This window comes from Phasianus colchicus, chromosome 7 (assembly GCF_987193195.1).
Source record: "Phasianus colchicus chromosome 7, bPhaCol1.hap1.1, whole genome shotgun sequence".
NCBI lineage: Eukaryota > Metazoa > Chordata > Aves > Galliformes > Phasianidae > Phasianus > Phasianus colchicus.
This window is the reverse complement of record NC_143442.1, coordinates 25,383,989-25,399,255: the sequence shown is the minus strand read 5'-3', so window position 1 is coordinate 25,399,255 and position 15,267 is coordinate 25,383,989. Positions and strand designations below refer to the sequence as shown.

Sequence of the window (15,267 nt, the reverse complement as noted above, 5' to 3'; positions counted from 1 at the left end):
TCCAGTTTATCATTCAAATTTGTATCGGATGATGCCATATATTCATCGTTATTCTTTGGTGATTTTGCTTCAGTTTTCATTATTTCTGCTGCATTTTGCTTACCACCAGCTGGTCTTTTGCATTGTATGCAGAAATCCATGGGATGAGGGTACGTTTAAGTAACAAACTGCAATGTTTTTCAACAACTGGGACAGGTGATTAGACAACACAGCTAAAGAAGAAGAGTTAAGTCAGTGAGTATTTCCCCCAGTCTTCCTCCAGGTGATTTCAACTGTCACATATAGTTTACAGCAGCTGTGTACTGACTGAAGATCAGATCTTCTGTACATTACGTTTATAAGTTATAGACAACATGAGGAAAATGGACTTTTTGGATCAATGACTTAGATTAATGGAGTGTTCTGCTGTAATAAACTGGACATATTGTATTTTTCCATGCATTTTTTGCCAAATATTAGTTCGTATTAGGACATTCTTCCAAACTGTCAAAGAAATCTCATTGCTTTATATGTTACATGCTGAAAGTCTCTGTAGCAGTTCCAGGGTGCTTATTTCAATGTTTGTTCGGTTTTAAACCCATTTGAACTCATCCTTAGATGCTCTAAGACATCGTGTCATGAATTGGTCACGGGCTATTAGTTGCCTAACAGAACAAATTGCAAAGATATGCGAAGTTGACATTTGGAAGTTCTGAATATGAACACCTGATGCAGAAGTTTGTGTTTTTATGGTCTGAGTTATGCTTTTCACATTCCATGCAGTAAACCTCCTGATTTGGATGGCTTGGTAAGATTCATGCAGATTGGGCAGCTGCCTTTTCTGAATCAGATTTATGCAGTTTCTTACTGGCAAGAGGAAAAGCTGTGCATTCCTGTGTCTCACAATTTATGAGACAATTTTAATTGGTTTTCACGACAATTCATTTTAATCCAAATTTTCTCCCTAATTTGAGTTCTGTGCCAAATGTTTCTATGAAACACAACTGATGGTTCTAACTTGACTAGGATTGTTTTGATGTGATTTGCAACATAAGCTACTGTACATAACCTGTTGCTGCCGAACCAAATCTGCAGAGCTCTTTGCATGTGTGTGGCTCCTCTCACCTGAGGTGGCCAAGCAGGAGTCAGCTGCCAGCTTAGGCCGGCCACTGTGCTAAACCAATAGTGTTACTGTTCTGGGTATTTGGATAGAAATCAAGGATAACTCCTAGTTTTCCCTCTCAGAACAGCAGGACGTTTAGCATTTCTCTCCAGTTCTCCAGTTAAGGAAGCTATTTAACAGAAGTGTAAATGGGAACAGGACAACCTGTTATGGCTTTGTGTTCTCAGTGTGTTCTTAGCAAAAACCTACAGGTGAACAATAACTAATCCTACTAAGAGTGAATATATAGTATATTCTTTTATCTAAATATGCTATTCCTTTCCAGCTCTGAAATACTTTTGTTTAAATTGTAGAAACCATTTTTAGTATATATAATTAAATATCTCCTAACATATGTGTGCTGAAATCTAGTAAAGTATGCAGTTTATACTGGAAATTTATCAGCCTGCACAAAACTGATTGAAATTTCAAATTGGATTATTTTCATTAAGGAAAACCCTCACCACCACTAGTAGCTACAAACAAAGTTGAAAGGTGCATATCTTTTGCTCAGTGCATTTTATGTATGGATAGAGGGAGAGGTGCTGATAATGTAAGCTGAGGGGGCAGAGGAGCCTGGGTTAGAGAAAGGAAATTGAAACTGTTAAAAGAACTGTGTTTCCAATGTAGGTATGCTGTCGAATATGGCAGCAGGTTAGGAAAGTTATCCAAAAAGCTAGTAAGTGATCTTTGTTGAAGAAAAGCTATTTGATTTTAAGTGAAAATGCCCAAACGTTAGAATAATTATCTCCAGACAAGATGGTTGCAGAAACTTGACAAACCCATATTTTTAAATGTCTTCACTGCTGCTTGTTAAGTCCAGTAACACCATATTCTCAGTACTTGCTGGAAGTTTAAAAAACAAGAAAAACTCAACTTGCATGGAGTTTCCTTGTCATTTGCATAACTAACAGCCTCATGCATTGGCCAAGAAGACATGCTTAAACAAAAGTTAAACAAAAAATAGTGTCAGGCTGCAGTTTAGAAAATGAAATATTCAAGCTGTGAGAACAGCTAAAGAAATATGCTAAACTTAATTTTACATTATAAAATGAGTTTAATTTTGACTCTAGAATTTCTTCTTAGGCTACCTTCCAAAAATAAGCTGAGAACTTAAAGCTCCTTTTCCAAGTAGGACTAATGACTTGAGTGATCTTATTTACAAAAGATGAAAATTGAATTGTTTTTCAGTTTAGAAGTTCGATGGAATCAACTAAATCTAGGCTTGAATGATGATTAAATAATGAAGTGCTGTACTGTAAGATTTTTCCATTAATTTCTTTTTATAGGAATTTGTTGATGAATTTTCCCATACGAAATCATGACATTTTCTAATGTACCAGGGCCAATTACTTCAAAAATAGTTTTATGGCAGGATTTTTATGTTGGAAGGGAGGAAAGAAAGGAAAAGTAATACTAAGTAGGTTGTTTCTGTGAACTGAAAGTTGTGAAATTTTCAGGGCAGTCTTCACAAACAAGTGTCTAATTCAGCCATATGGTCATGAGTTGCGTAGTTTGTCAGTAGATCCTGTGCCAGCTTCATCCTACTATACTGAAGGAAGTTACTTACTATGCCATTAAGTGGAATTTCTTATTAAAAGGTTTATGTGTATGAACAAAATCTGCATATCTCCTAGAGGTACTGAAGATTTATGTTCAAGAATACCAAAATGATGTTGAGACAGACAAGTGGCTCAATCCATAAAACCAATCACCTTTGGCCAGTCTGTGCTGTTCTTCAGAAGGAGTTATTAATTTTATTTTTCTAAATTCTGTCTTGCATACTCCCAAATGTAACATAGAAAGGGCACTTAAAATGGAATACCAAGTTTTACATCCTAGTTTTTTCAAATGTGTTGGTTGCTTAATTGTCTTAAAATATTTATTTCTAATAAGTAACAATTGCATTTGTCCTGTTTGTTCTTGAAATATTATCTGTAAGACAGAGTTCTGTCCATGCACAGAACTCAATAAAAAGCAGTTTCACCATTCTGATGTACATTTTAGACATTAGAAAATACTGCATCATTCTCAGAGTGCCTTACAGGCACTGATTTTAAACCATATTGATAGTAGTCTAGACACAAGTCAGTTATAAACAAATGACTGACTAATGTTTTGATTTTATTTTCTTACACATTTCACACCAATAATTGAGATTAACTTGTCTGTTCTACAATAATCTAAAAGTAAAGCTAGTTCAGATTTTGTTTAGCCATCTACATGCACACTGCAAGCATGCTAAATCTTATCATAAAAAGTAGACTGGGTTTGTCAGTGAAGGAACTAATCTTAAGAACTGCCAACGACCCTACTGAAAGTCTGATTTTTATCTCAAGTGAGGCACCGAAACAATGAACTTAGTTAAAAGCTTTAATTTTTTTATAAAGGGAATGCAGGTGAATGCGGGAAAAAAATAATTTAGTCCAGTAATTTTTCTATAAGTGTAAATAACAGTTTACTGTTAGTAAGTGGGCTATATGAATAGCCATTTGAAAGATTTAAATACAAAGTCATCAAAATGGGAAGAAACACCCTCTGCTGCTTCACGGTAAGCATGTGTGAAGCTGCTGGCTGTTGTTCTGCTCTTATAAATTCAGATATGGGTTACCAGTACAAAAAGTAGGAACAACTGCTCTCTGAACGGCAAGTCTTCATTCAAATGTTGGATGTGTATGGATGTTAACAGAGAGTGACTACTGGAAAATTTGAAATTAAAAAAAAAAAAGTCTTCCAGCTGTTGACCTTCATGCTCCAACATCAGAGGCTGTGGCTGGGTATCTGTAGCAATACAGTTTGTTGTCTGCACCTCCACTCAATAGCAACTGATGACAGAAAAAGAAAATTGTAGTCAATATCAGAACTATGCAAAATTCCTTAACAAATGTTAAAAATTCTCATTTTTCTCTCTTCAAGATGTGAAAAGAAATGATAAATAATGAACTGTTAATGCATGATGAAAACTCAGAATCCAAGCATGGGAGCAGTTTTGTCTCTGGCTCTCCTCCCAAAATTAGAAGTTTTTGTGGAAAACTTCTAAAGCTCTTTCTGCCTTTTCCTGTTTTCTAACTGGAGCCACGTTGAGAGTTTTTAACCTCCAGCATAAAAGAATAAAAGCATTTTGCATGTTTGTATCGTTACAGTAGCAGAATAGCTTACAAAGTTCCCCCGTTTTACTTCCAGTGCCATGCCTGATGTCTCAATTCTTGCTGCTGTTTTAGTCTCTGGCAGTAAATGGTGCCTTGGAACACGTATTTTCTCAGTGAGTTGTGCTGCTGTTCTCATTTCTCTCCCCATGTGGAACGTGAATATAATGCCCACTTAGTGCTACAGAGCTTAAACTCCATCCTACCTCCTTTCACAGTTGCACAGAGAAGCACTGCAGTGCAATGACAGTAACACCTTTTTTTACCCAATGTCAACTAAAGCAACAACTAAAACTTCTGCCATTAAGCATACTATATACTGTAATCAATACTGCTTTTAGCTCATTTCCTAACCACAATACTTAAGCAGAATAATTTGCTCCTCAGATTCTTACCCCTGCTTCTGTCCAGTCCACGCACAAAACCTTATCTTCATGAGCAGCCAAGTCATACAGTGGAGCTTTGCAACTGGTAAAACACAGGTATATACAGTCACATGTTCAAAATTATGTGAGCAGTTAAACTCTTTAACAATGTATGGATATCCACTATTTGTGACCTTTCCATTGCATTCTCTGTAGCTAATCGCTTCAGTTTTAAACTCTTACATCCCCAAAGAGAAAAGCAGCAGCATTTTTCACTTGCTTGAAAGCTGCTTTTAGACAAAAGGTTAATGAAGGTTTTTTCTTCCATGTGGATACTGTTTGACTATACTTCCTTTTTCCCCAGAAAAATACATTTAAGTTTCCTGAATGCAGACCATTTCATTCTTTGAAATTTGTGCAAAAGCAATAGCAAGTGAAACGTCATTATATTAGGGTTGGTCTTTAGAAATAGCATGTTTCGTTCCTTATAGCAGAAGAATGTGTAGCAGAACTGCTGTTCTTAACCTCAATAGGCAACACTTGGGTTCCTGCTTTGTGCTTCTCAGTCAACGCTGCCCTTAATATCAGTGATGTCCTGTGTTGGAACACCACACAGCTCTCGTGATTAAGCCAAAGGTCCTCATATAGATTACAAATATTTTTCTTCATTACGTGCCTGACTCCTGAATCCTAGCAGATTTCCACCATCACCACAGGAGTTTCCAGTGAATTTCTAACACTGATTTTGTGATTTCACTAGGTAATTGACACTGTAAGCTTACATGCCTTTGACTAGCATAAGACATGTTCATTGTACCTTCTTGTGTCCCACAGCTTCACAATGTTGTCCAGAGAACCAGAGATCAGCTGATGCTCATGGGTGGGTGACCACTTCACAGATGTCACCCAGCCTGTGTGAGAAGTCAGAGACAGGAGAACCAAGGAGCCATCTGGACAGGAGAAAAAAGAAACTGCTCACAGCCAATGTCAACTGCAACTGGCAACACCTTTGTGTTTGAGGAAAGTGTCTGTCCCCAGTATTCTGCAATTGTTATCTCAGAAATCAAAGTGAACACACACACACACAAAAAAAAGCCACACTAGTTCTGGTATAAGGAATTAAAAAAAAAAAAAAAAAAAAATTCACTAAACCCTCTTTTCAAACATTCTTAGGAAAAAAAAAAGCTTTTATTATTAAGAAATAAGAGGATAATACAGTTGAAATCTTGACTGGGTTTATAAAAGCTGAATAAGTAAACATGTCTATGAATAAATCCAGTTGGCTCAGTTCTAAGTGTTTAGCAGTCCAGTGTAAGAAGACACCACAGTAGTGTAACAAAGTGACTGCTATTTCACTTAAAAGATGGTCCCACCAATTCAAGTGTGGCAGCTTAAATAGAGGCACTGAGTCCTTAAATAAAGTAAATTAAAACAGTTCAGGTTTGCAACTATGCAGTTGAATATATATTATTAGGGTTTTTGTTTTTGTTTTTTTTAAAGTGAAAACAAGTTGAATTAGTTTTCTGAATTACTTGATGAGCAATCAAAGTAGTCTTGCACTGAGTTACAGAAAATAGAAGAATTATCTGTATTTAATAACAGTTCCCAAATGGCTTATTTCTAGCAGAGGCATGAGAAGGCAAGTTTTGAGATGCTTTTGGAAAAACACCTTCATGAACATGCATGTTTATCACCTCACCTTTGCCACGAGGATCCCATAGTCTGATGTGTCTGTCAGTACTCCCAGATGCTAGACGTCGACACAGAGGTGAGTAAGAAATGGAATTAAACACTTTGTTTCCTGTCTGTCAAAAAAAAAAAAAAAAAAAACCTTTAAAAGAGGAGCTACTAGTTGGTTTTTGCATAGTTATTTTTGTTTAAGGTGGGCATCGTTGAACATAATTAAGTACAGCGATCTTACCAAAGTTGATTTGAGACCTCCAGTCTCAACATCCCAGAACTTAATGGTGTGGTCCCACGATGCACTGCAGATTTCTTCAGCATCTGACCACAGCACAGAAGAGATGGCTTCTGTGTGACCAGAGAGGGTTGCCAGGGGAGTCTAGGATTTAAAAGAGAGACTAGAATGAGCATAATTTACATATCTATCTTTCAGTAAATAAAAATGTCTGATCTACCTCAGACATATCATCGAAGATTTTTTTTTTCTTGTATAGTAACTGTTAACAAAGAGAAATTATATTCTGTGGCTGCACTTCAAAATCTCCTGCAAGCCTGGAGCTCATCTTACCCTTGTTAGTCCCAACTGTTCCGTTTTCTGCTTCTTCCGTGGTCTGTTAGCTGCTTCTTCCATTTCATCCTCTTCATCTGTAGGAACTATGACAGAAGACAGTCAGACTTGATCTAGAGGTTTCAACAGAATTTTTAAGACTGTCCTTCCTGATGGAAAATCCCAAAGTAATTCAAGTGTGTGGTAAAGACAGCCTTTTCTTCAGAAATAGTACCCACATAAATACTCCTAAACCAGAAGAACATGTCTTGTAACAGTTAAAAAAAAAAAAAAAAAAAAAAAAGATTCAAATGAAAAGAATTAGTCTACATTACTAGGAAAGACCTGACTATCTTACTTTGCTTCGTACTATGGTGTTAATAGACCAGAAAAATAACCCATAGGCCTTTGCTTTACAGTCCATACTTAAACCTGCACGTTTATATAAACCCATCAAAAATAAATGAAACGGACACAAGACACAAAGTTCTGTGTTCTGAACAAAATAAACAGCAGCGGGCAGTTCAAAGCTATACCTGAAATTGTTACCAACCAAAACAGTAACTTAAGATAGCTATTTACAGTCTTGCAAAGCTATTGCAAAAAAAACCAAAAACAAACGTTATAACTTGCTTTTATTAATACATATCAAATTTTCCTAAAAAGAAAGATAGGTATCCATCATTCAGGTTATTGCAAGCACAGTTCTGAATGTGGCCAAGAATCTCAGCCTAGACTTACCTGCAGACCAAATCTTTAGCATCTTATCCCAAGATCCACTGCAGAACTGAACAAACAGAAACGTTTTGTTAGCAATTGTTCCTGTCAGACCTCACAAGCCATACCAAGTACAGTTTCTCCTTGAAAAATTAACCAATGGATTGTAATACATAACAGACAATTCTGGGCTCCTCAAATGGACAAAAAAAAAGGTACAGATTGAATTACTCCTTTTCCTACCTTTGCAGGAATAGTATCTACAAAATCTCTCTTTTCTTATCACGAGTACTTTATTTTTTCACCTGTCTGATAGAGTCAAGATGAGAGAGGCAACTCTACCTTTGGTATGAATGCTTTTAAGTGTTCAAGTCCTGCAGAAAGAGAAAGTACCTCTTCTACCATCAGCTTTTTCTGAGTGTTTCTCTAGAAATACTTTTTCTGATCCAAAATTACTGTTGTAATTTAGGCAAAATTTGAAAATAGTTCATTATAACTCATTCATATGTGTAAAATGCAAGGTTTCCTTAGAAGTAAACATTCAACTTCACTCTCAAAAATCAAAAGCAGCACTTGCTTGTTCTATTTAAAGTCACCTTTAGCCTTCTGTAGTACTGGAGTAACTGCATCTCTTTATTTGAAAAGAAAACCTAGTGTTCCTGCAGCACTCCAAGATTATTTTAGTAACCATCATTTCTAACAGGAATAGAAATGTATCTATGTCAGTCACAATAATATCATGACTGGCACTAGACAGGAAAAAAGTTTCTTTTAAGTTACGGGTTGCTAACATCCCAAAATTCAAAGATTTTCTTCAAGGAGTCACTCACTTTAGTCCTTGTGCAATCAACTGCCACGGAGTCTACACTCCCAGCATGTCCTCTGCAGCAGTGAAGAGCTTTCACTTTGTTCTTCTCCACGTTCCACTCCCAGAGGAGGATAGTTTGGTCCATAGATGCACTGATTAACAGACAGGATAAACTATCTGAGGAAGAAAGAAGGCATGTTCACCTTAAACTTTGCTTTCAAAGATATTTCTAGGAATTGTTCTAGTTGAAGAAATAGTAGATAGAAACCCTATCTACTAGTAACATGATGTAAACACATCTTGGTTCACATCATGTTACCCTGCAAATAAAACTAATGCAAATAAGTCTGGAAGGGTGATAGAAAATGTGCATGTTAAACTACTACATTCATTAGTGTTCATGGAATGTCTTAATGGCACTGTTACTTGGTTTAAAAAAAAAACAAAAAACTGACAGAGGCTGACATAATTTAATATCTTGACTTCTGGACATGGCTGTGGGCAACTTGCTCTAGGTGTTGCTGCTTGCATAGTGCAGTTGGATCTTAACCATTCCTCATGATTGAGAAATGCTGACATTTTTCTCCCAAAAAACTGAATTATTATATACTGACCTTGCTTCACCCACGCCACATCCTTCACTACTTCTGTATGCCCAGCTATTGTCATGATGGATTTTCCTTCCAAAGACCAGATTCCAGCAGTCTGATCATAGCAGCCAGTTAGTATCCTGCAAGACACAGAATTTAACATTGTTATCTTTGAAGCTTTGAAGTTATCTTTGTTTCAATGAAGCCAGAAATTCAAAAGAATATGAACATAGTATCTGGTTACCTGAGGTGGCTTTGTTAAAGCCTGTAGGTGTAAAGCTATGAGTGCAGGACAAAGAATAGCAATGGTAGTACTGCATATTCTGGTTGATGAGACTTAAATTACCTTTTAAATGATGTATGAAATGTTATTGTTCATAGTGTGTTAACAGGTGGATCCTGGAGCATTTTCAAACCATACGTTAGTACAGAAACATGGGTTAGTGGATTGGAAAATTAATTTTAAAATACAGTGATTAAGGACAATGATGTGCTTTAAAGAAAAGCCCTGCACAAAGCTATGCTGTTGTATTTGCTGCTGTACACCCACCACATTTGAAGTCAAAAAGATTTAAGATTTAAAACAGATACATAAATCTTGCTTCCTTTCAGAGATGGTAAACAGCATTTGTATTACCCATTTCTAGTAAGAGTCCTATGTTGAAATACTTGTCTTGTTCTGTGCTGACTTCAGCACAAGTTCTCAGGTGTTAAAACTATAAAGTACTTACAAAAGCAAGCAGCTGTTGGACTTGATAGGCTAAAAAGAAAAAACAAGTGAAAAACGGAGCAAGGAGAAAAAAATAAGTTTAGTAAAGAGACAGAACAGCACTCCATTTAACACCATGGAGTCCTGTGCATACATCAGGAGTAAGAAAGAAAAATTGTAGAACTGGTTTAGTGCGGTACCATTCTTCGGTGGCCTGAACAGAGCTGATCCAGTCATCGTGGAAGATGCACTCCTCGGGCTGCGGGGCCATGTATTTCTCCACATACTCTATTTCCACCACTTCTTCCTGAGCTCACAAAGAAAGTATTTATTTAGCGTGCTTTTATTTTTCTTAATAACGATCATAGTGTAGTGCAAATGTACAAGTTTTTTGGGCAGAGATCTTGGCACCAAGAATTCCGGGTTAGTGGATCTGCAGCTGTCAGGTGAGTGATGCTGCTTTCTCTATAGCTGTAGCAAGTTACGGTTAACAGCAAGCTGACAGCAAAAGCAATTATCTTCAGTGTTATTGCGTTCCTCTTCTACCACTTAGAACTGGTGTCTAAAATATAATTCACAGGGTCTGGCTTTCTAGAGGTGATGCTAACTTCCCCCTTCACCCTCAATGTAACTGCTGTTGCAGGGCCTTAACACGTGTGAATGATGAACTTAAAGCGTGGTACAGAGACGAGCTCGGATAATGGTGTTCCATTGTCCAAAGCTGCTAATCTTGCACTCTGTGGTCATTTTGCCGTTCAGACTGAGTTTAAACTTGCAGGGACTTCCGGGTCAGGCAGAAAAGCCGAGCGCGTTCCCCGGTTCCCCCCGCGGCCTCACCGTGGAGATGTTCTCCATCTCCATGTGCGTGACCAGCGGCAGGCGCAGGAACTGGCCCTGGATGAGGAAGTCGAACTCCACATATTTGTGTTCCGCTGAAACAAAGCAGAGCGCGTTCCCGTTGAGGACGGGCGAGGGGCCCGGCGCTGAGTACCGAGCTGCTCCGGGCCGGGCCCCTCCCGCGGCACCTACCGCCGCGCGCCGCCAGCAGCTTGTTGATGAGGCGGCTGAGGTCGGCGGTCTCGGAGGCCGCGGGCACGGAGAAGGGCGCGTCCTCTACGGCGTACCTGCGGGCACGCGGCGCCGTTAGCGGTCCCGTCCCGTAACCGTTCCCCCCCACACACCCCCCGGCCCGGCCGCGCCTCACCTGGGGTTCTCGGCGCGGAACCTCGCGGTGAGCTGCGCCATGCTGCCGCCGGTACCGCGGCCCCCAGCAGCCCGCGCGCCGTGCCGGAGCCCCTCCCGCCGCCGGGCACCGCGCGTGCGCCGAGGGGCGGCCTCCATGGCGGCGCCGGCGGGAGCCCCGGCGAGGTGGGGCGGGCGGGGCGCGGGGCTGGGGCAGGGGGGGCGCGGCGTCTGACCGGGCGCCGCGGGGCTGCCCCCGCGCCTCCCTCGCCGCGAGGAGGCGGCGGTGAGCGGGGCCGGGGGTGCGAAGGAGGGGCGGCGGTGGCCGCCAGCCCGCCGCGCCCCGTGTGAGGAGGCGAGGGGCGCCGCCGCGAGCGCCCCGCGTTCGCGCCTCCCGGGCTGCGGGGTCCGTGAGGCGGGCCGCGCCGGTCCCGTCGGTACAGCCGCTCCCGTGTGAGGCGGGCGCCGCGGTGCCCCTCCGGCGTTACGGTGCCGTGAGCTGTCCCGCACCTGCCGTGCGCTCCCGCTACGCGTTCGTTCGCCTGCTTGTAAGTCGTCGCTGGGGGGTCGCCGTGCCCTCGCCCACCCGTTACGGCGTTACTGTGTGTGACTCGCGCCCCGTGTGGGGGCTGACCTGCTGGAGAAGCGTCCTCAGGGGCAGCTCTGGAGGGAGTGTGTAATTGTGGTAAGCCTTGCGATTTTAAGTCTTTTTGTAAGACCTTTGCGTTATTATTTGGTAATAACAGTGGTGGAGCAACAAGGCCTCCATCCGTACACCCGGAGCGCAGGCTGAAGGGAACGGGCAGCATTGCTGTGAGCAGAGCTGAAGGCACTGATTGGTACAGTCAGCTTTTTTCCCTTTTTTTGACACGGGCACACACTGAGATGTCTGAGGGGATTCCCATACATCAATGTAATCCAACATGCTTCTTGTCACTGCGAGTTCATCTCTTTTGTTTCTGTAATACTTTAGTTTTCTTTCTAAGACTGACAGCCACACCGTTGCCTTAGCATTAGAAGTTAGACGTGGGGCTGCAGGATGCAGCACTTCTCTGGGCCTCACGGCTGTGGGCAGAGCAGTACCTGCTGCTGAGAGCACCTGGAGTGCTGCCCTTGGGGTGGGTGTGTCTGCAGTCTGCAGTATTACCAGGAGAAAAGGCTTGGAGCAGCTGGGATCTGCCTTTCATAGACTCGTAGAATGTTTGGGTTGGAAGGGGCCCTTAAGATCACCTGGTTCCAACCCTGCTGCTGTAGGCAGGGACAATTCCACTTAGACCAGGTTGCTTGAGGCTCCATCCAGTCTGGCCTTGAATGCTTCCATGGTCTCCCTGGCCAGTGGAACACTTGTTCCAGTGTCTCACCACCCTCACAGTATCAAGCAATCCTGAGCAACCGGCACATTTGCCTCTGGCACTGATTTGCTGGTATCAATGCTATAGGCTGGACTGCAGTGCATCACATTGGCTCTGTTGAAAATCCTGTCTATGAGGCTGCCATTGATGCTCTGGTGATGGAATTGTGCTTACCTGTGTGTGCTGTGGTTTGTGACTGTTTACCCTCTTTGTGGAGTTGGACTGAAGTGGCCGTAGATGTTGCTTTATTTGAAGCAGAGCATTCCCTGTGGGGCAGGCAGGGTAAGGGAAGCAGTCCTGTGGGGTTCAAAGTGCTGGGCTGGGAGCGGCCTGGGGCTCTCTGGGGGGTGCTGCCGCTGATCCTCAGTTCTGCACTGACCTTAAGTTCCTACATTTCTCCTGAGCTTCCTGGTAAATGTGTGTTGCTGGTGTGTTCTATTTGAAATTGTTGTGTGCTACATCTAGGAATAAATAGCTGTGTATTATTTACTAATTTATGACAAATATCCATGTATAGATCTATACACAGGAAGCTGTCTTATTTGAGGAATTTGTTAGCAATACTTGTTTAGCTGTAAACTGTATTAACTATGTATATGATTTTAAGCATCTATGTAAATATATCTCTCTAGGATGAAAAAAAATCATCTTTCTATTTGGGATTGCACAGAAGTGAGGCTTGTGAAGCCTGACTGGTTACACCACAGTTCATTCCAGGGTGGCACGCATGCCCCTGATTTCCGTGGATTAGAGCAGTGGTTAGGCAGAGCCACCAAACAGAAATAGACTGAGGGCTTCTTTAAAATGCAAAGGTACAACTTGAGGCTCAAGGTATTTCTGGGCTGTTTATACCAGGAGAATATCGCTGTGTATTTGCTCTACTGCTATCATTTTTCCTTGGGCTTTGTTATTAACCAGCCTGTGAGCTGGAGGACATTGGCTGCTTGGACTGCTGGTCCATCCTCGTGCAGCTGTCCTTGTGCTCTGCAGAGCACTCAGAGCATGCTGTCATTCTCTTCAGGTTACCTCTAAGAACTGAATCTACTTCATGCTTCAGCTAAACTGACATATCTTTACATCTAGCTGGGGGAAACAACATCTAGTTGGTTGAGTGACGCGAGTGATAACGAAATCCAGCTCTGTCAAGTGTGCGTTTTGTTATAAGTCTTATAAATCTTTTTCATTTGCTTTCAGTATGCTTTGTGTATTTAAATTGAAACGTCTCATAATTGTTCTCAGATCCAAAGCTCCAAAATACTTAGTAAAAGTTAGTAACTTTATTTAGAGCTTGGTTTGGAATATCCTCACTTGAAAATTGAATGGAAAATTAAATCTGCTTTAGATTAAAATTTTTATTCTTTTGGACATATGAGCAGCTTAACTTCACAGTGTTGTTCATACAAGTAGGATGCTTTATTCATCTCTAGAAGCCAAGATGTGAGTTTACTCTGCCTGTGGTCTTTGTATCTTTACAGAGCAAAATACATTTGTGCTTCCAAGGCCATACAGCTCTTTCCAAAAGGTTTTCTAGCCTTTTACATTCTCTTCAATAAAGCTGTAAATGGTTGAGAAGCCATAGCCAAGGTGGTCTTACTGAAGAGATTGTCTGTATTGTGAAGAATATAAAGCTGTTAGGAGTTGTACTCACATACTGCTGCCTGTCTTTAAGATAAATACTGGAGGGAAAAACTAAGTGCCTTTCTCCTTCCTCCACCCAAACTCCAGGAATTGTCTCCTCTTCGCTTTGGCACACTGTGTATGTACTGGAGTATATTATATGCTTTAGTAAATGTCAGGGCTTGGTGAATTTATCGTTTTGTCTATCTGCTTGTAAATATTTGGGACTGGTCACTCTTTAAAGGCTGTACTGTTTTGTCCAAGCCTTAAACTGTGGCAGTGGCAATTCACTGTTTAATATTCTCTGTTTGCTCGGAGGTTTGCCATGGGCTTTTTTTTGGGATGAGAGATAAACCTCCCAAGTGCTGGGAGCTCTGTTGTTCTGTCCTTCATCTCTTGGTTCATGCCAACCTTTCTTCCTAAATATCTGCTGTTTTTCCTGTCCAAAGCTTAGAGCTGTGGGGCTAACAACAGTAACTGCCTGTCATTTAAATATTGCTTTTTACCTCTTCAAAACAAACACAATATACTTCAAGATGGCTGCATGACAGATTTGTGTAATTGAAGTCCTGCGTGTTATTATGGAACGAGGTGACTAATTTTTTCATAAGGCAGTGCTGGCGTATCTTTAAATATCAAATATCTTAGAATGTGAAGAGATAAGTGCTTGTGAACTGGATGGGAAGCACAAGAGTCTTTGTGTGCTTATCTGTGTATGCAACAAGTCGAGCAAATTGTCTCACACAAGGCACTAAAACAGACTCCTGGAGCAACACGCTGACGTTTTTCTGCAGTGAATAATAAAGTGATAAAGAAGCAAGGGTCTTTATCTTGAGGGATTTGTTGTGAGCAGGCAGCAGGGCTGGAAATTGTCAGGCTAGATTTTTAAGACCAAAAAAAGCCTGCAGCAGTATCTTGGTTGAGGCGAAAGTACTGAAATAGTTCTGTAACTTTTCCAGGTCATCCTGTAATGGAAGAAAACGGACCATGATGTCGTTATGGAAAGATCTAATGTTTTGTTTGTAGGCAACCTCAGCAGCACCGGGCAGTCAGAAATGTGCAGTCAGGGTTTCCAGATGAAATACAGAAGTCCTGGTTCTCTAGGGGCTTTCTTTGCATCATCTGATTAATTTACAGTTCAGTATCGCATCAGTATATTTATTGTTTGTTTATACATCGTCTGTCTTTATTAAGCACAGAAATTCCTTCTGTCGTGATCTTGTGCCATTCAGTTTTGAACTGCTGAATATCCAGATGCTGTGTGTCGTGCTGGTAATTGAATTTCCTAACTCCTGTTACAGCGCTGGAGAAATATGTGAGAGATTGTGACAGTGGAATTCTTCATTAAAATAATACTTGGTGTGTCTTGGTGTAGAAAGAGTTCAGATTACTTGAAACTCAGGTCAGATT

General features: G+C 41.0%; 2 protein-coding genes across 4 annotated transcripts in view; one reads left to right on the top strand and one right to left on the bottom strand.

The window, feature by feature from the left end:
• Nucleotides 1–3,504: 3,504 nt before the first annotated feature.
• WDR12 (WD repeat domain 12) lies at nucleotides 3,505–11,025 on the bottom strand. The gene is made up of 13 exons (XM_031601252.2): nucleotides 10,911–11,025; nucleotides 10,736–10,830; nucleotides 10,544–10,638; nucleotides 9,907–10,013; nucleotides 9,022–9,137; nucleotides 8,430–8,584; nucleotides 7,624–7,669; nucleotides 6,904–6,989; nucleotides 6,574–6,714; nucleotides 6,352–6,457; nucleotides 5,470–5,602; nucleotides 4,683–4,755; nucleotides 3,505–3,966 (listed from the first exon to the last, which is right to left on the bottom strand). Exons 1-13 carry the CDS (start codon nucleotides 10,949–10,951, stop codon nucleotides 3,889–3,891), a joined length of 1,272 nt encoding a protein of 423 aa, XP_031457112.2. The 5' UTR covers nucleotides 10,952–11,025; the 3' UTR covers nucleotides 3,505–3,888.
• The window catches only part of CARF (calcium responsive transcription factor), a 26,410-nt gene continuing 22,168 nt past the window's right edge, over nucleotides 11,026–15,267 (top strand). The window contains exon 1 of one of the 3 annotated variants that reach the window (XM_090144191.1): nucleotides 11,026–11,074. The gene's annotated coding sequence lies outside the window, so the exon portion shown is untranslated. Of the gene's footprint in view, nucleotides 11,075–11,234; nucleotides 11,574–15,267 lie in introns of those variants that run through there. The other 2 variants (XM_090144192.1, XR_016468352.1) reach the window with 2 other exon arrangements.

What these genes read in the sequence shown, in the direction of transcription:
- WDR12 (XM_031601252.2), bottom strand. Translation starts at nt 10,951, where the DNA reads ATGGCGCAGCTCACCGCGAGGTTCCGCGCCGAGAACCCCAG. An exon ending in GTTCAGGCCACCGAAGAATG is followed by an intron (nt 9,138 to 9,906) that starts GTACCGCACTAA and finishes TGTGTCTTGCAG; the next exon opens with GATACTAACTGGCTGCTATG. An exon ending in TGGACTGGACAGAAGCAGGG is followed by an intron (nt 3,967 to 4,682) that starts GTAAGAATCTGA and finishes TTCTGTCATCAG; the next exon opens with TTGCTATTGAGTGGAGGTGC.